Below are 20,944 nucleotides of genomic sequence, written 5' to 3' on the forward strand. Positions count from 1 at the left end.
ATGGCTGTCAAACTGAATGCGCAAAGCTGTGTGCCGCTGCTGTTTGGGACATTACGTGTGTGAAAGGATGAAATGTTTCACACAGCCTAACATTTTGAGATTTATTTCTGAGAAGCAAGATATTTTTCTTTCTTTGTTATCGCTCTTTGCTTTCACAAGTTAAAAGTCGCCTGGATTCCAAAATGAAAACGAACGGTTATATACCGAATGAATGTTCTTGTTCTGAATACTAAAGAAACTGCTGTAGGCCTCGGTTATGTTCTCGACATGTTGTTCATTGACTCACTCATTCAAAGGCTTCTTGAGGCTAAACTTTAGTGAACCAGACTTGTTAACCGTGATGTCTGATGGATTTTTTCACCATGCAGTTGCCTATTTCACCATTGCTTTTTCTCGATTAAATAGGTGTTGATGGATATAAAGTTTTATTGTTCAGTAGTATTTCTAATTGTGCCACTGTCATTATTTAAGTTTCTGTGTCTAGTTAGACAGGCACGTCTGAGGGGGTGAATTTGCTGAGCGCAGTTGACAACAGGCAGGGGTGGGGCCTCGGGGGTGTGTCTGCCCAGGGCCTCGGGGGGGTGTCTGCCCAGGGCCTCGGCAAGGGTTAACGCGGCCCTGCTCCTGAAAAGTTTTCTTTTATTTCGTCTTCATCAGGGTAGTAAAACTCGCTTTCGTTGTGAACACTGTCGTTATCGCTATCCATGCTGTAAAATTAATGCTATTATACTGAGAAATGCGAAAATAAATGTTGACAAAAAATTGCTACTATGTTTGTTGTTGTTGTGAACGAGCGAGTCGCCAAAGGTCCGTAACCGGGGTCCGTATTGTAGGATTCCAGACCGCTCGCCAGCCAATCAGAGCGCACGATTTGATGGAAACCAGACCATGAAAAAAATAAATAATGTTTTTTTCCAGCACATCCTAGACAATATCTTGAGATGGTCAGTTTTAAACTTTCGTCTCCTATTTCAAGACTGTCGACCCAGAACTGAACAAAAAACAAAGGGTTTTTTTAGTTTTTTTTTTTAATCAGACCAAATATAAAAATATATATAATCATCTTAATTATTGTTTGTGTCACAAAAAAACAATTTACACCTTTAAAGTGATCAACATGTTGTGTAAATCAAATGGTGCTAACCCCCAAAAAATCCATTTTAATTCCAGTTTATAATGTGCATACAGTACATGTCAACCTTTGGTCAATCAAACCTGTATAACCAGCCTCCAAAATCCGTATTTCCCTTATAAAATCCTTATAAGATGCAAATTAAAATGGGTGGTTCTCCACTATAGTTGCAAATTGGTGTCACCTCACTTAACAAGTATTCTGAGACCAGGCCTTTAAATAAAATCAGGGTGTCTGTGTTCATATGCCTTCCTATTGATTATAAAAATTAATTGATATTAAATTTTATCCACTCAAATATAATAGTGTTGGTAGAATTTTTCATTGGAAGTACCCAAGGGGGTCCAAATTGCGTGCCTCATACATCCCAGAAGGAAAATAAACCCTTGCTGAAAAATATTTATTGGTGTTATTATTTTGTGTCACCCATTTAAATATGATCAATATTGTCCACGCAGCATGAAGAAAAGCACATTTTGAAAATATTTCCAATACTAGTCAGAAATTTTCCCGCCAAGAAATTGATTTTTGGTGTCCCAAGTAATTAAGTCAGTACACTAACAGTACTAACTACTAGAGACACCTGGGGAAAATGGACAGAACTATTCTAATGCGATGACTGCAGTGCATTGTGGGAATCCCACAAGTTCAAGGGAGGGAAACACTGAATTTCATATTGTGGTAGTTTTCCAGCATTGTTCAGGTTTGTATGGCAATTTTTAACAGAATTTATAATAGCAGTCAATACACTAACACTTCTAGAATGATGTAGGCCCAGCTTTGTCATGAAAACATGTTTGTGCCATGAATGTGAGTTAGAAGATCTTTAAACTAGACTACAATGCACAGGCATCATATACACATCTGCACCCTGGTGACCAGATGATGAACTATTTGTCCATACACTAACAGTCCATACACTCACACCGGGGTCTGTTTGTGTACTGACTATTGTGTTAGTGTATTGACCAATTTGATTGGATGACAGTTTGATGTCTCTCGATCCCTTTTGTCAACCTACTAGTATATAGGCCTATACCTAGTTCATGTATCCTACCAGGATATCTTTAAAGGTTTTCTGATTAGGCCTAGTCAATTTCTGAGAGTCCCCGTCACCAGAAATTCCAAGAACTCTAGGCACATGATGATTCCTACATCTACATGGACCCAACTAGTAAAAAATCACCCAGATTTGGTGTAGTGACTGGGACATTTATCCAGCGCCTGGTGTAGTCAATGAATTTGGACATTGTTTGGATTGACTAAAATGTCAAAAGCACGGGCAAATTTAGAAAAGTGAGGAAATGTTAATTAGGCTACTTTATACAACCCCGATTCCAAAAAAGTTGGGACAAAGTACAAATTGTAAATAAAAACGGAATGCAATGATGTGGAAGTTTCAAAATTCCATATTTTATTCAGAATAGAACATAGATGACATATCAAATGTTTAAACTGAGAAAATGTATCATTTAAAGAGAAAAATTAGGTGATTTTAAATTTCATGACAACAACACATCTCAAAAAAGTTGGGACAAGGCCATGTTTCCCACTGTGAGACATCCCCTTTTCTCTTTACAACAGTCTGTAAACGTCTGGGGACTGAGGAGACAAGTTGCTCAAGTTTAGGGAGAGGAATGTTAACCCTTTCTTGTCTAATGTAGGATTCTAGTTGCTCAACTGTCTTAGGTCTTTTTTGTCGTATCTTCCGTTTTATGATGCGCCAAATGTTTTCTATGGGTGAAAGATCTGGACTGCAGGCTGGCCAGTTCAGTACCCGGACCCTTCTTCTACGTAGCCATGATGCTGTAATTGATGCAGTATGTGGTTTGGCATTGTCATGTTGGAAAATGCAAGGTCTTCCCTGAAAGAGACGTCGTCTGGATGGGAGCATATGTTGCTCTAGAACCTGGATATACCTTTCAGCATTGATGGTGTCTTTCCAGATGTGTAAGCTGCCCATGCCACACGCACTAATGCAACCCCATACCATCAGAGATGCAGGCTTCTGAACTGAGCGCCGATAACAACTCGAGTCGTCCTTCTCCTCTTTAGTCCGAATGACACGGCGTCCCTGATTTCCATAAAGAACTTCACATTTTGATTCGTCTGACCACAGAACAGTTTTCCACTTTGCCACAGTCCATTTTAAATGAGCCTTGGCCCAGAGAAGACGTCTGCGCTTCTGGATCATGTTTAGATATGGCTTCTTCTTTGAACTATAGAGTTTTAGCTGGCAACGGCGGACGGCACGGTGAATTGTGTTCACAGATAATGTTCTCTGGAAATATTCCTGAGCCCATTTTGTGATTTCCAATACAGAAGCATGCCTGTATGTGATGCAGTGCCGTCTAAGGACCCGAAGATCATGGGCACCCAGTATGGTTTTCCGGCCTTGACCCTTACGCACAGAGATTCTTCCAGATTCTCTGAATCTTTTGATGATATTATGCACTGTAGATGATGATATGTTCAAACTCTTTGCAATTTTACACTGTCGAACTCCTTTCTGATATTGCTCCACTATTTGTCGGCGCAGAATTAGGGGGATTGGTGATCCTCTTCCCATCTTTACTTCTGAGAGCCGCTGCCACTCCAAGATGCTCTTTTTATACCCAGTCATGTTAATGACCTATTGCCAATTGACCTAATGAGTTGCAATTTGGTCCTCCAGCTGTTCCTTTTTTGTACCTTTAACTTTTCCAGCCTCTTATTGCCCCTGTCCCAACTTTTTTGAGATGTGTTGCTGTCATGAAATTTCAAATGAGCCAATATTTAGCATGAAATTTCAAAATGTCTCACTTTCGACATTTGATATGTTGTCTATGTTCTATTGTGAATACAATATCAGTTTTTGAGATTTGTAAATTATTGCATTGTGTTTTTATTTACAATTTGTACTTTGTCCCAACTTTTTTGGAAACGGGGTTGTAATTGGTGTCATGAAATGTTGCCTTAGGTTCTTATATGTTTTGTTCCTAATTTTGTTAACACATGGTTAATGTTGTTGCCATTTTTGAGGTTCAAAAATTAAATCTATTACTGTTCTGCTCAAATAATCAACTTCGTTGTCTTATTTTTGAACATGTCAGTACACAAACATGCTGTCAGTACACAAACACTGCACCCTTTTAATACATATATTTATTGTTCTATTGTGATAAATATACATTTTCAAATAGAATTATTTATAATAAGGCCCAGATTTGTAATTGGGGTCAATTAGATTTTGATTTTGGTCAGAGATTATGGATTTATTAGGCATTTCAGAGACCTGTTTGTGTACTGACAGAGACAAGGGCAACCTTGACCTTGAAATGACCTTGACCTTTGACCTCGAATTTTGCCATATCGAGCAATAAGAAGATACTTTGATAAAACGCCAAAATTGGCTACCAGAATTCTGCCTTATGAACTTATCAGTTTGCTCAAGGTCCATATCCCAATTTGCAACTATAGTGGAGAACCACCCAAATAATTTAACTAAAATTTGAATGATAATTAACAATGATATATCCAAGTTACTTTTTATTCAATATTAATAACAATAAACCTTCAGAATGAATACAAAGCTCCAATGTTTGACAGAAACACAAAGTGTCACTCTAATGTTCTGAATTGTACTCCATGACAGCTTTTTTAGCGCTCTGCACCAATACCTCACGAGGCTGCATGTCACAGCAAGCGTCTGTGTTGATCTTGCCGAAGCGCCCATTCAGAATCTTTTCAGTCGCTAGTGAAAGTCGCTCAGGTGGAAATACGCGTTTCAAACAAAATGTTACTTCCCGGTTGGCGGGATTCTCGCAATGCGGTGTGCGCATGATCAGAAGTGGAACGAAGTCTCGCTACCACAAGATAACGTGCGATTTCATAAGACTCTTTACTGGCTGTCTGTGGTGTACAGTACGTTTGTAAATGTTATGCGCTCTTTTATCATCATGGGAATTGATTATAGCTCTAAATAAATATTGATTTTTTTTTTAAAGAATCCGTATAACTTTATTTGTACGCCCGTATACTACGTGTATTGAATCAAATCTGTATAAAATACGGACATTCCGTATAGGTTGACATGTATGAATGTGACAAAGCAGGACAAACACCAAGGGGGATGAATACTTTTGCAAGACGCTGTATCTGTGTCCGTATCTGTGTATCTGGGCACATCACAGGCCTTGCACAGCCAGGAAGTAACGTTGCGCACTCCTTTGCTTGAGCAATCCTTGCGTCTTCCTACAACCTTCCATGGCCCTGTCAAAACTCTCCTCTTCTTTTTTATTATTAACTAACTAACATGCAAAATTACAAACAAAAAGGCACTTTTCAAATTCCAGCAACGAATTTCTGCTAGAGGTTGAACAAAACAGGCTAAATATACAATAATATACAATAAAGATTACAATTACAAAGCAACATAAATGAGATAAACATATATATACAGACAGATATATACAAAGAGATCATACAAATCTACATTAGAGAAAGAGAAAACAATACATCTACACAAAATAATAAATAAATAAAATGGGCATCTCTCAAATCAACTTAAACCTCTCAAGCAAAGAGCAGAGCTTAAGGGCATTCCAACTATCCATCAGCTTCAGAGACTTAGCCAGGAGTTTATCACGCTAAGTGTTAGGTTTGGATCTGTCTGTACCGAAGGAGGTCGAATTGACAAAGTATAATCTAGGAATGTAGACCCAAGCTGCCTAAGAGATTCTGTCTCACAGATATCCAGGAGAAACATCCCTGAACAGCTGTGTGTGTATCAGCTACAGTATGTGTTTGCTCCCATGGCCTGAAGGTTAGAGAAGCAGCCTTGGGCCCAAAGGTTCGCTGGTTCGATTCCTGGGACCGGCAGGAAAAATATGACGGGAGTTGAGTGAATGAACAGCACTTTCCCCTCCCTCTGAATCATGGCTGAAGTGACCTTGAGCAAGGCACCGAACCCCCAGCTGCTCCCTGGGCGCTGTAGCATAGCTGCCCATTGCTCACTTGTGTGTGCATGTGTATGTTCACTGCTTCAGATGGGTTAAATGCAGAGGAAGAATTTTGCTGCGCTTGAGTGTACATGTTATGAAAATCTTTCTTCATATCCATGTGGCAGAATATCTGAGGTGGCAGGGGTCTACGTTCATGGATTATACTTTGTCATTTTGACCTCCTTCAGTACAGACAGATCAAAACCTAACACTTACTGCCCTTACAATGATAACAATCAGTGATGAAGGAACACAAGATGGTCACATACAAGATCCTCTAAACGGTTGTTCTTAGGCTCAGCTTAATGGAGCTTAGTGTCAGAAAACCTCCCAAGTACAACCCCGATTCCAAAAAAGTTGGGACAAAGTACAAATTGTAAATAAAAACGGAATGCAATGATGTGGAAGTTTCAAAATTCCATATTTTATTCAGAATAGAACATAGATGACATATCAAATGTTTAAACTGAGAAAATGTATCATTTAAAGAGAAAAATTAAGTGATTTTAAATTTCATGACAACAACACATCTCAAAAAAGTTGGGACAAGGCCATATTTCCCACTGTGAGACATCCCCTTTTCTCTTTACAACAGTCTGTAAACGTCTGGGGACTGAGGAGACAAGTTGCTCAAGTTTAGGGAGAGGAATGTTAACCCATTCTTGTCTAATGTAGGATTCTAGTTGCTCAACTGTCTTAGGTCTTTTTTGTCGTATCTTCCGTTTTATGATGCGCCAAATGTTTTCTATGGGTGAAAGATCTGGACTTGCCGCTGGCCAGTTCAGTACCCGGACCCTTCTTCTACGCAGCCATGATGCTGTAATTGATGCAGTATGTGGTTTGGCATTGTCATGTTGGAAAATGCAAGGTCTTCCCTGAAAGAGACGTCGTCTGGATGGGAGCATATGTTGCTCTAGAACCTGGATATACCTTTCAGCATTGATGGTGTCTTTCCAGATGTGTAAGCTGCCCATGCCACACGCACTAATGCAACCCCATACCATCAGAGATGCAGGCTTCTGAACTGAGCGCTGATAACAACTCGGGTCGTCCTTCTCCTCTTTAGTCCGAATGACACGGCGTCCCTGATTTCCATAAAGAACTTCAAATTTTGATTCGTCTGACCACAGAACAGTTTTCCACTTTGCCACAGTCCATTTTAAATGAGCCTTGGCCCAGAGAAGACGTCTGCGCTTCTGGATCGTGTTTAGATACGGCTTCTTCTTTGAACTATAGAGTTTTAGCTGGCAACGGCGGATGACACGGTGAATTGTGTTCACAGATAATGTTCTCTGGAAATATTCCTGAGCCCATTTTGTGATTTCCAATACAGAAGCATGCCTGTATGTGATGCAGTGCCGTCTAAGGGCCCGAAGATCACGGGCACCCGGTATGGTTTTCCGGCCTTGACCCTTACGCACAGAGATTCTTCCAGATTCTCTGAATCTTTTGATGATATTATGCACTGTAGATGATGATATGTTCAAACTCTTTGCAATTTTACACTGTCGAACTCCTTTCTGATATTGCTCCACTATTTGTCGGTGCAGAATTAGGGGGATTGGTGATCCTCTTCCCATCTTTACTTCTGAGAGCCGCTGCCACTCCAAGATGCTCTTTTTATACCCAGTCATGTTAATGACCTATTGCCAATTGACCTAATGAGTTGCAATTTGGTCCTCCAGCTGTTCCTTTTTTGTACCTTTAGCTTTTCCAGCCTCTTATTGCCCCTGTCCCAACTTTTTTGAGATGTGCTGCTGTCATGAAATTTCAAATGAGCCAATATAATGTCTATGGACAAACTATTGAACATCATGGATGATGCCAGTCACCCTCTGCACACCGTCATCAGCAACCAGAGGAGCCTGTTCAGTGACAGAATGCTCCTTCCCAAGTGCAGGACGAACAGACTCAAAAACTCCTTTGTCCCTCACGCCATCAGACTGTACAACTCCTCTCTGGGGGGGGAGGAGGGGGAACAGGAGGACAGAGGACGGGAAGGAGCAGTAGCCTAGCCTGACAATAAGCAATACCGGACAATGTGCAATATAAAGTGCAATATCTTTCCTGCTTCCCCCCCCACACACACACTTACCCTAACCCCACTTCTCCCCCCCTTCCTCTCTTCCCCATATCTTATCCTTTTTATATTTATATGTAAATACTTAATTTATTTTAATTTATCTAGAAGTTTTTCTCTATTTCTTTTCTCTGTTTATCTGTAATGATGCTGCTGGAATCTTAATTTCCCTGAGGGAACCCTCCCAAAGGGATCAATAAAGTTTTATCTCATCTAATCTAATCTAATCTAATCTAATCTAATCTAATATTTGGCATGAAATTTCAAAATATCTCACTTTCGACATTTGATATGTTGTCTATGTTCTATTGTGAATACAATATCAGTTTTTGAGATTTGTAAATTATTGCATTCCGTTTCTATTTACAATTTGTACTTTGTCCCGACTTTTTTGGAATCGGGGTTGTAAAAGATTATACATTCAGGCTAAATACAACATAATTTCTGCATGATCTTAGGAAAATATTTGTAGCAAACTCATGCAGTTGTATCTGTGTGTGTGTGTGTGTGTGTGTGTGTGTGTGTGTGTGTGTGTGTGAGGCCCTTAAAATATTGAAATGAGCAAGTACTAACTTTCTAAACTGGCTAACAAAGATGCATTCCACAGTCTGACCTTGACACAAAGATAACCGTGGCCACAGAAACAGAAATCCGTACACATTATGATGCTCTAAACAGTAATCTTGAGGTATAAGATAATCTTACTGTTTAGTCTTCCTGTATCTACATTTATGTAGAAAAAAACTTCCCTGATAACAGTAAAACATTATAAGTAAAGTCCATATTTTGGTTTCGAACAGAGGTAGATACCTGACAGAGATATCTGTTTGGCGTGCTTGAAATTAATACAGGCGGTCCTGATTGCTACTTGTTTTAGTTAGTTAAATCCTTGAGATTTATCTTCGCTCACACATTCTGCTCTCTGCTTAATGAAGGTGATGTTGATCAGTAACGTATGTCTTCTTTTCATAAGACGATGATCCTGACGAGTGATGTAATGGTAGATAATGTCTCCTTTCATACAGTAGTGTCATCTAAACCAGTGATGTAATGCTTCATCACCTGTTTACATTACTCTGTCATGCACAGATAACTTAGCTTTGTCAATCTCATCATCATCATCTAATCACAGAGCTCTAACACACTCTTGAATGTGACTATATCGTCTTGTTTGTCTTACAGTAAACTGAGAAACCTCTCTGAGCAGCTGTGTGCGAGGCAGGATCTCTTAGGCGGTAGACATTCCTAGATCATACGTTATCAATTCGACCTTCAGTACCAAACTTAATAACGTTCTCAGTTAAAGGTGTTAGTTCAACCCTTCTGGACAAACTCCAGCTCCACATATCACTCCAAAATACCTACGCATACTTATTCACCATGAAAAAATAAACGATCCAAGCTTTCAATATAATTTTCCACAGAATACAGAACTGTTGACATTGAGGTTAAACCTTTCTCTTAAGAATTTGTTCACTGGGTAAACATCTCATTCAGAACCTTGAAGTTCTTTCATTTTGGGAGGGACAGGAAACGAGCTCTATCTTCTTCTCCTCACTGTTTTGGCCTCCTCAGGCTCATGTTCATTCAGTTTCTGGTTACTAGGTTAAGATAATATTCGTTTGACAGAATGTTTCTCATAACTCTGTGTGCTTTTATTTGACTTGTCACACATCAGTTCCTGCTCTGGCTGGAGAGCTGTCTCAGTCCAGAGGGCAAAATGTCTTCTTTAACCATCAGTCCCACTGATCCTGGTGTGGCTTCTATCATTTTATTAAAGCTCTTAACAGTACACTCCCGTTCAAAAGTTTGGGGTCGCTTTGAAATGTGCTTATTTTTGAAAGAAAAGCACTGTTCTTTTCAATGAAGATCACTTTAAACTAATCAGAAATCCACTCTATACATTGCTAATGTGGTAAATGACTATTCTAGCTGCAAATGTGTGGTTTTTGGTGCAATATCTCCATAGGTGTATAGAGGCCCATTTCCAGCAACTCTCACTCCAGTGTTCTAATGGTACAATGTGTTTGCTCATTGCCTCAGAAGGCTAATGGATGATTAGAAAACCCTTGTACAATCATGTTAGCACAGCTGAAAACAGTTGAGCTCTTTAGAGAAGCTATAAAACTGACCTTCCTTTGAGCAGATTGAGTTTCTGGAGCATCACATTTGTGGGGTCGATTAAATGCTCAAAATGGCCAGAAAAATGTCTCGACTAGATTTTCTATTCGTTTTACAACTTATGGTGGGAAATAAAAGTGTGACTTTTCATGGAAAACACAAAATTGTCTGGGTGACCCCAAACTTTTGAACGGTAGTGTACATTTGCCTCCTGCTGGAACAACCAGCTACAGCCCAAACTCCTTTTATTTACCTCACTATTCAGGATTTTTAGAAGACAGAATGCATGTGTTGTTCCACACAGGTGAGTTATGTGGTGTGAAATTGTGTTTGCCACTTAATTTCTAATAAAGAAGGACTTGCTGGTGAAAAACCCTGCCAGCTCTAAGCTGTGTCAGGATGCGTTGCGCATGCGCACAACCCCTTGTTCGCAACATCCGATCTCAGTAATAGGCACACACGCACGCACGGTTTAGGATACGCAGATTCGAGTGTTTGTTTGTTTTTTTAATATGAAGGACAGATATTCTAGTAAGCATGAGTGTGACATAGTGAAAAACAGGATATTTTATTTACGTTGTTAAATTTATTATATCGTCGGCAGAACTAGTGGAATTTGTGGCTTGTGATTGAATTCAACACACATCCCGGGACGCGTTGATTAAATCGCCGAGGCCGCTGATTGGACCGTTTTATTGTCACGTGATAAGTGGCGTGCCGGTTGCCGGTGATGGGGTTTAAGTTGTTAAAACGGTGCCGGTGTTTATTTCAGCGCGTCACGCGCGTGCAGTTCACCAGCAGCACCATGAACCGCTACAACGCCATCGGTCTGGGGGTGACGTCATTATCGGGATCTTGTGCGCGTGGTGGAATAACAGTCAGAAAGCCGGAAGTGGCGGTGGAGTTGAATGGCGGTGAGTCAAGCTGGATATGGGTTCGTTTTTATTATAAAGTTTTAACCAATAAATGAGAAGATTCTAACAGCCGATGTGAATGTTTGTATTTCTTGATGGCGGATGATGTTGATCTGGATGAGATGAGTGTGATGAAGCTTTGGGATGGTTATTTGGTCCAGTCCCCGTGTGTGTGTGTGTGTGTGTGTGTGTGTGTGTGTGTGAGATTAAGTCTCACAATGGAAACAAGTGTTCACACTGTGTGTGTAATGCTGGTTTTTATGCCACGTTCATCCTGTATTTTGTATTTACTGCATTTTAACTAAATAAACGATGGGATGGGGTGTTTGTGTTTGAGAGATGGGGGTTAGGGGTTCCCTGCACTTCAGAAGCTCATTATTTGGTTTAAATGGAGTTAATGTGTGTAGGATGGTGATAAAGAACACAGTGAGCAGTGAAGGAGGAGCCTCGGCTCGGCTCGGCTCGGTTCGGCTGCTTCCTGCTGTGGTGCCGGTTTTGTGCGAGCACGCGGACTGTGAGCAGGCCGGTGGTGAATCGGCGGCTCCTCGCGCCTCTTCCTGTTCAGCCATGTTGTCTGATTTGGAGACACAAAGAGCGGAGTGTGAGGCAGCGGAGCTGGAGATGATCAGGTCCTGGTTGGGAGTGATGATGATGATGATGATGATGATGAGGTCCTGGTTGGGAGTGATGATGATGATGATGATGATGATGAGGTCCTGGTTGGGAGTGATGATGATGATGATGATGATGAGGTCCTGGTTGGGAGTGATGATGATGATGATGATGATGAGGTCCTGGTTGGGAGTGATGATGATGATGAGGTCCTGGTTGGGAGTGATGATGATGAGGTCCTGGTTGGGAGTGATGATGATGATGATGATGAGGTCCTGGTTGGGAGTGATGATGATGATGATGATGATGAGGTCCTGGTTGGGAGTGATGATGATGATGATGATGATGAGGTCCTGGTTGGGAGTGATGATGATGATGATGATGAGGTCCTGGTTGGGAGTGATGATGATGATGATGATGATGAGGTCCTGGTTGGGAGTGATGATGATGATGATGATGATGAGGTCCTGGTTGGGAGTGATGATGATGATGATGATGATGAGGTCCTGGTTGGGAGTGATGATGATGATGATGAGGTCCTGGTTGGGAGTGATGATGATGATGATGATGAGGTCCTGGTTGGGAGTGATGATGATGATGATGAGGTCCTGGTTGGGAGTGATGATGATGATGATGAGGTCCTGGTTGGGAGTGATGATGAGGTCCTGGTTGGGAGTGATGATGATGATGATGAGGTCCTGGTTGGGAGTGATGATGATGATGATGATGAGGTCCTGGTTGGGAGTGATGATGCTCTGGTTGGGAATGATGATGATGATGATGATGATGAGGTCCTGGTTGGGAGTGATGATGATGATGAGGTCCTGGTTGGGAGTGATGATGATGATGAGGTCCTGGTTGGGAGTGATGATGATGATGAGGTCCTGGTTGGGAGTGATGATGATGATGAGGTCCTGGTTGGGAGTGATGATGCTCTGGTTGGGAGTGATGATGATGATGATGATGATGCTCTGGTTGGGAGTGATGGTGATGATGATGAGGAGGTCCTGGTTGGGAGTGATGATGATGATGATGATGAGGAGGAGGAGGTCCTGGTTGGGAGTGATGATGATGATGATGATGAGGTCCTGGTTGGGAGTGATGATGATGATGATGATGAGGTCCTGGTTGGGAGTGATGATGATGATGATGATGATGAGGTCCTGGTTGGGAGTGATGATGATGATGATGATGAGGTCCTGGTTGGGAGTGATGATGATGATGATGATGAGGTCCTGGTTGGGAGTGATGATGATGATGATGAGGTCCTGGTTGGGAGTGATGATGATGATGAGGTCCTGGTTGGGAGTGATGATGATGATGATGATGAGGTCCTGGTTGGGAGTGATGATGATGATGATGATGAGGTCCTGGTTGGGAGTGATGATGATGATGATGATGAGGTCCTGGTTGGGAGTGATGATGATGATGCTCTGGTTGGGAGTGGTGATGATGATGCTCTGGTTGGGAGTGATGATGATGCTCTGGTTGGGAGTGATGATGCTGAGGTCCTGGTTGGGAGTGATGATGATGCTCTGGTTGGGAGTGCTGAGGTGTGAGTGTGTGACCGGACACGCAGGGGCGCCTGGAGACAGTGAAGCTGAGATGGTTTGGAGACGAACAGAGGAGAGACTCCTGGTATACTGGGGGGGGGATAATTCTGGAGAAGGAAGAGTAAAGATGATCTGTATGGATGTGGTGAAAGAGGATGTGTGGAGCTGGAGGGTTGTTACCTGCTGTGGCGCCCTCTAATGTAAGAGCTGGAGGACTTGCTTCTTTGTTCCATCAACAATTCAGGAGAATCTGCATTTCACATAAATGTAACATGAAGCCTGTAAGCTGGCTTTTAACATTAACTAACTTCCTGAGATGACTCTTCATCCAGCGAGTCGACCTGCTTGCTGTTCATCACGTGCTCCAGCGTACAGGATGTGGTGTTAGTGGTTAGCACTTGCCTCACAGCAAGAAGGTTCTGGGATCGCGGCCGGCGAGGGCCTTTCTGTATGGAGTTTGCATGTTCTCCCCATGTCTGTCTGGGTTTCTTCCACAGTCCAAAGACATGCGGTTAGGTTCATATGGGACGGCCTTGAGTGAGGCACCTAACTCCCAACTGCTCCCTGGGTGCTGTTAGCATGGCTGCCCACTGCTCTGTGTGTGTGTGTGTGTGTGTGTGTTCACTGCTTCAGATGGGTTAAATGCAGAGAGAAGAATTTCCCAAGTGTGTGATGAATAAAGTTGTGCTTTCTTTCTTTTCTTCCATGCCAGCTTGGGTCAGCTTTACAAACTGTCCAATTCACAGCCTCCCCCCAGAGTTCAGTGTGAAATGCTCCTTCACTTTGGAGGTTCTTGTTTTTGAAGCTGCCATTGTGCTTTTGTTAGCTTCTCTCCAGTAAGCGGTAATGTCAAAGCATTCCTCGTTACTAGTTCATGGTTGGAGAAGCAGCTTTGGGGCCAAAATGTCTGGGTATGTTGTACATCCCTCTGGATAAGATGTGATATGATGTGATGTGGTGTGGTGATGTCACAAACTAATCAATTAATTTGGGGGCATTCATGAACTAAAAGGTTAGAGAAGCAGCCTTGGGACCAAAGGGTTGCCGGTTTGATTCCCTGGAGCAGCAGGAAAATCCATGGCTGAAGTGCCCTTGAGCAAGGTACCTAATCCCCAACTGCTCCCCAGGCGCTGGGGGTGTGTCTATGCTTGTTGTACGTCACTCTGAATGAGATGTAACTAATTTGGTCATCGATTTTAGTCAACTAATCATTGCACCCCTAGAGTGTGTGTGTGTGTGTGTGTGTGTGTAAGTAATAAAATGTATTGAAAGAGAGGCACACATACAAAACCACACAAGAAGGAAATAATGCAGATGGACTGTATGCATATTAGTGTGTAAAATGGTGCAATTTGAATATTCAAATCTGTAAGAGCTGAGTGGTGGAGACTGGAGCAGAGACGAAACAGAGGATAAAGAGGACGACTGATAAAGTTCACGTCCGGTGTTTAAGGAGCAGATCTCCTACTGAATGCTACAGACAAGAAACGCTAAAAACAGGTGAGTAAACACTTTTCTGCAGATCTGGCACCCACAGCACTGAATGAGATTACAGAACCACAAAGTGCATCACATCACGTTTCTACATGCTTCACCACTCGCTCGTGTTCTCTCTCCTCTTCTACTGTACTGTGACTCAATCAATCTGCAGCGCATTTCCAAAATTAAACACACAAACTCCAAACCCTTAAACAAACATGAACAGTATTATAATAATAATGGCTAAATGAAGCATGCCTTTTGCAGGATTTGATTTGCTGATTTCCATAAAAATGCGTCAAGATTTCAGAAAGGTTCCAGTCTCAGCATTTCTGTAGTTCAAAGTTCCAGAACCTCGGAAACCGATAAAACCGGACTGAGGCACTGTGTTCGAGAGACAGTTTAAACATTTTACACACTGGTTTTTAGATAACGAGAACAAGAGGAAGAACATTTCATCAGGATGGTGATCAGAGTAGTCGTGCATTTCACCAGCACGAAGTTAAATGAGTAAACCTGTGATCCGAGTAAACCATCAACAGCTTCTATGTAAGATTATTCAGCATGTGTCTGCGAGTTTCACTCCATTGATGGTGGATTTTCACACACCATAAACGGAATGGTGAAATTACTGGACTCCAGTCAGTTAATTTGTTAAACAGAATATTTATCTAACAAAAAACAAACAAACTTTGCGATTCCACAGTCGTATAGGAAATATAGAACTGTTTTTGCTGTGAAGGCATGTTTTCCGATGGTTTAATTTAAAGGTTAAATGTGAAATTGTTTGTGCAGATGTTCACAGCAGACATCTGGACCTCCTGCAGTAAAACACTGGTTATGAACTTAATGCGGAGCGACGGCTCGAGAAAATAAAGAGCTCCTGCTGCTTTCCGAGGATGAACTCTAGAATCGAGTTGAGCTTAAAGGATATTCTTTAAATAATTTGAATGTATTCTCTATATACAGTACTTATAAATACATAAATTAGTATATAAAAGTTGTATGGAAGGAGGGTGTTTATGTAGGTGGTGTTTGTTTAATATTATACCTTTTTTTTTTTTTTTAAGAAGTTACAGTGGGGCAAAAAAGTATTTAGTCAGCCACCAATTGTGCAAGTTCTCCCACTTAAAAAGATGAGAGAGGCCTGTAATTTTCATCATAGGTACACTTCAACTATGAGAGACAGAATGGGGGAAAGAATCCAGGAAATCACATTGTAGGATTTTTAATGAATTAACTGGTAAATTCCTCGGTAAAATAAGTATTTGGTCACCTACAAACTCTACTATGGCCAAGACCAAAGAGCTGTCAAAGGACACCAGAAACAAAATTGTAGACCTGCACCAGGCTGGGAAGACTGAATCTGCAATAGGTAAGCAGCTTGGTGTGAAGAAATCAACTGTGGGAGCAATTATTAGAAAATGGAAGACATACAAGACCACTGATAATCTCCCTCGATCTGGGGCTCCACGCAAGATCTCACCCCGTGGGGTCAAAATGATCACAAGAACGGTGAGCAAAAATCCCAGAACCACACGGGGGGACCTAGTGAATGACCTGCAGAGAGCTGGGACCAAAGTAACAAAGGCTACCATCAGTAACACACTACGCCGCCAGGGACTCAAATCCTGCAGTGCCAGACGTGTCCCCCTGCTTAAGCCAGTACATGTCCAGGCCCGTCTGAAGTTTGCTAGAGAGCGTTTGGATGATCCAGAAGAGGATTGGGAGAATGTCATATGGTCAGATGAAACCAAAATAGAACTTTTTGGTAAAAACTCAACTTGTCGTGTTTGGAGGAGAAAGAATGCTGAGTTGCATCCAAAGAACACCATACCTACTGTGAAGCATGGGGGTGGAAACATCATGCTTTGGGGCTGTTTTACTGCAAAGGGACCAGGACGACTGATCCGTGTAAAGGAAAGAATGAATGGGGCCATGTATCGTGAGATTTTGAGTGAAAACCTCCTTCCATCAGCAAGGCCATTGAAGATGAAACGTGGCTGGGTCTTTCAGCATGACAATGATCCCAAACGCACCGCCCGGGCAACGAAGGAGTGGCTTCGTAAGAAGCATTTCAAGGTCCTGGAGTGGCCTAGCCAGTCTCCAGATCTCAACCCCATAGAAAATCTTTGGAGGGAGTTGAAAGTCCGTGTTGCCCAGCGACAGCCCCAAAACATCACTGCTCTAGAGGAGATCTGCATGGAGGAATGGGCCAAAATACCAGCAACAGTGTGTGAAAACCTTGTGAAGACTTACAGAAAACGTTTGACCTCTGTCATTGCCAACAAAGGGTAGATAACAAAGTAGTGAGATGAACTTTTGTTATTGACCAAATACTTATTTTCCACCATAATTTGCAAATAAATTCTTTAAAAATCCTACAATGTGATTTCCTGGATTCTTTCCCCCCATTCTGTCTCTCATAGTTGAAGTGTACCTATGATGAAAATTACAGGCCTCTCATCTTTTTAAGTGGGAGAACTTGCACAATTGGTGACTGACTAAATACTTTTTTGCCCCACTGTATGCATTCCACACTGATAAATCTGAACCCTGCAGAAGAGCGTGAGCAAGTGGAAAGAAGAAAAATAACTTTATCACAGAAACCCCAGAGTGACTGATGGAGGATAAGATGTCTGTGTGCTAATTCCATTAGATAGGTAGACGAATAGATAGTTTATTCATCCCGAAGGAAATTAAGGCATCCAGCAGCTTGTAATATTACACACAAATGCAATAAGTTCACACTGTGGCCTCACAGCAAGAAGGTCCTGGGTTCGAGCCCCGGGGCCGGCGAGGGCCTTTCTGTGTGGAGTTTGCATGTTCTCCCCGTGTCCGCGTGGGTTTCCTCTGGGTGCTCCGGTTTCCCCCACAGTCCAAAGACATGCAGGTTAGGTTAACATGAGGCGGCCTCGGGCTGAGGTTTGGCTGAAGTGCCCTTGAGCGAGGCACTGAACCCCAACTGCTCCCTGGGTAGAGGAGACGAGACGGAGGAGACGTTTCACTGTGCGCTTCAGTCTGTGCTCGAGTGTATGTGTGACAAAGGCTTCTTCACAGAAGACGATTGTGAGATGATCACATGTTGTCGGCAGTATGCATAGTGGAAGTGGTTCAGTAGAATAGAATGTAAAGAGCAATAGAAGTGTTCTATAGTTATATAAATTAATTCTACAAATCCTTAAATATTAAATACCCATAAACAAATACGAGAATTTATCATTTAAAAAAAAAAGGTTGTACATGGGGGCTAATATTAGTCTGGCTAATTAGTCTTCAAAGCTCTGCGAGCATTTGGTCTGGCAAAGATATTCAGCCCAACCGTTTCCCAAAGCGCGTGGTTGACCCGCCTCCCTGAAATGCCTCAGTTTGCTACTGGTCGAAGCCAGAAAAGGCTGTGACCAGCGCTCGAAACTAACGGTGTCCCGATGTCCCAGGGACCATAAAAAATGTCATCGGGACACAAAATTATCATATCTGGGGCAATCCCGGGACAATGGAAAAAAAATAGATCTAGAAAAAAAGTTCTACACTAATATTATTTACAAAGCCGTAACACATACGTAGACATTCACCTAATTTGTCAATTTTAATTTTAAAACGTTTACAGCGAAAAATACATAGTAGCTACACTTTCGATGCACCTGCATCCGTAGGCTACAGAGCAGCGCATTCTGTTCTAGAATCTTCGGCCGGAGTCCGCGTTATATGGACTTGGAATGGAATTGCTACCGCACACGCTGCGCCGACTCTTGCCAGAACAAAAATGCTGAAGTGGTTGAAGCGGACCGACCGCGGGGAAGAAACTGAAAGCCCAGACATAACGTCTCCGGGACCTTCAGGATCCAAAGTGTCATCGCCTGGTCTGCAGGCAACGCTAGCAACTGAATGAACTTAATGAACACTGTTAGACACGTTATAAAATACAACAGGAATGATGTGGATGATATTGACGGAAGATACCGTTCAACAGAATAAGTGAGTTTTCTTGGTGTCTTTCTAGTTCAGAAAGTTTAGTCAGTCAGCAGCACAACTAGGCTCGGACCTGCCACTATGCTGATGTTGCTAACATTTGCAGCGAAAGTTCATAAAAATGGATAACGGAAAGTTCATAAAATGGATAACGGAAAGTTCATAAAATGGATAACGGTAATGGATAACGGAAAGTTCATAAAAATGGATAACGGTAATGGATAACGGAAAGTTCATAAAAATGGATAACGGTAATGGATAACGGAAAGTTCATAAAAATGGATAACGGAAAGTTCATAAAATGGATAACGGAAAGTTCATAAAAATGGATAACGGAAAGTTCATAAAATGGATAACGGTAATGGATAACGGAAAGTTCATAAAAATGGATAACGGTCATGGATAACGGAAAGTTCATAAAATGGATAACGGAAAGTTCATAAAATGGATAACGGAAAGTTCATAAAATGGATAACGGAAAGTTCATAAAAATGGATAACGGTAATGGATAACGGAAAGTTCATAAAAATGGATAACGGAAAGTTCATAAAAATGGATAACGGAAAGTTCATAAAATGGATAACGGAAAGTTCATAAAATGGATAACGGTAATGGATAACGGAAAGTTCATAAAAATGGATAACGGTCATGGATAACGGAAAGTTCATAAAATGGATAACGGAAAGTTCATAAAAATGGATAACGGAAAGTTCATAAAATGGATAACGGAAAGTTCATAAAATGGATAACGGAAAGTTCATAAAAATGGATAACGGTAATGGATAACGGAAAGTTCATAAAAATGGATAACGGTAATGGATAACGGAAAGTTCATAAAAATGGATAACGGTCATGGATAACGGAAAGTTCATAAAAATGGATAACGGAAAGTTCATAAAATGGATAACGGAAAGTTCATAAAATGGATAACGGAAAGTTCATAAAAATGGATAACGGAAAGTTCATAAAATGGATAACGGAAAGTTCATAAAATGGATAACGGAAAGTTCATAAAAATGGATAACGGTAATGGATAACGGAAAGTTCATAAAAATGGATAACGGTCATGGATAACGGAAAGTTCATAAAAATGGATAACGGAAAGTTCATAAAATGGATAACGGAAAGTTCATAAAAATGGATAACGGAAAGTTCATAAAAATGGATAACGGTAATGGATAACGGAAAGTTCATAAAAATGGATAACGGTAATGGATAACGGAAAGTTCATAAAAATGGATAACGGTAATGGATAACGGAAAGTTCATAAAATGGATAACGGAAAGTTCATCAAAATGGATAACGGAAAGTTCATCAAAATGGATAACGGAAAGTTCATCAAAATGGATAACGGAAAGTTCATAAAATGGATAACGGAAAGTTCATCAAAATGGATAACGGAAAGTTCATCAAAATGGATAACGGAAAGTTCATCAAAATGGATAACGGAAAGTTCATCAAAATGGATAACGGAAAGTTCATCAAAATGGATAACGGAAAGTTCATCAAAATGGATAACGGAAAGTTCATAAAATGGATAACGGAAAGTTCATAAAATGGATAACGGAAAGTTCATAAAATGGATAACGGAAAGTTCATCAAAATGGATAACGGAAAGTTCATAAAATGGATAACGGAAAGTTCATCAAAATGGATAACGGAAAGTTCATCAAAATGGATAACGGCAAGTTCATAAAAACTGGATAACGGTAATGGATAACGGAAAGTTCATCAAAATGGATAACGGTAATGGTGAAAATTATAAGTTGGCCTTATAAGTGCCAACAGATATTCAAGGTATAAGTAGATGAAATGAACATAAAAGGGGTCTTATTTTCAACTAAAGTGTACTGCAGATGTAGGGAGTTGAAACATTTTCTGAATGAGCTAGTTGGCCCCTTTAAATAAACGGGTATCTATTCATACAGTGAGATCGCCAAAGTTTAATAAACTGAAAATGCAATAACTGTAATTTTGAAGTAGATGATGTATAGGACATGTGTCGCTTGTGTCTTGTGACTTATTGTAAAAATGATATAAAGGGTTCAAAATCGCATAGTTACAAATATAATAGTAACTTCATATGATAATATTAACCA

The 20,944-nt window shown here is 41.1% G+C and overlaps 1 protein-coding gene across 5 annotated transcripts in view; it reads left to right on the forward strand.

Moving 5' to 3' along the window:
* Positions 1–11,051: 11,051 nt before the first annotated feature.
* The window catches only part of LOC132894034 (solute carrier family 22 member 7-like), a 41,077-nt gene continuing 31,184 nt past the window's right edge, over positions 11,052–20,944 (forward strand). For 2 of the 5 annotated variants that reach the window (XM_060933256.1, XM_060933254.1), the window contains exons 1-2: positions 11,052–11,229; positions 14,768–14,894. Coding sequence is in view for 4 of the 5 variants with exons in the window: in XM_060933254.1 (XP_060789237.1) it covers positions 14,866–14,894 (29 nt within the window). In the remaining variant the exon portion in view is untranslated. Of the gene's footprint in view, positions 11,250–14,412; positions 14,496–14,767; positions 14,895–20,944 lie in introns of those variants that run through there. The other 3 variants (XM_060933252.1, XM_060933253.1, XM_060933255.1) reach the window with 3 other exon arrangements.

This window comes from Neoarius graeffei, chromosome 11, assembly GCF_027579695.1.
Source record: "Neoarius graeffei isolate fNeoGra1 chromosome 11, fNeoGra1.pri, whole genome shotgun sequence".
Taxonomy (NCBI): Eukaryota; Metazoa; Chordata; class Actinopteri; order Siluriformes; family Ariidae; genus Neoarius; species Neoarius graeffei.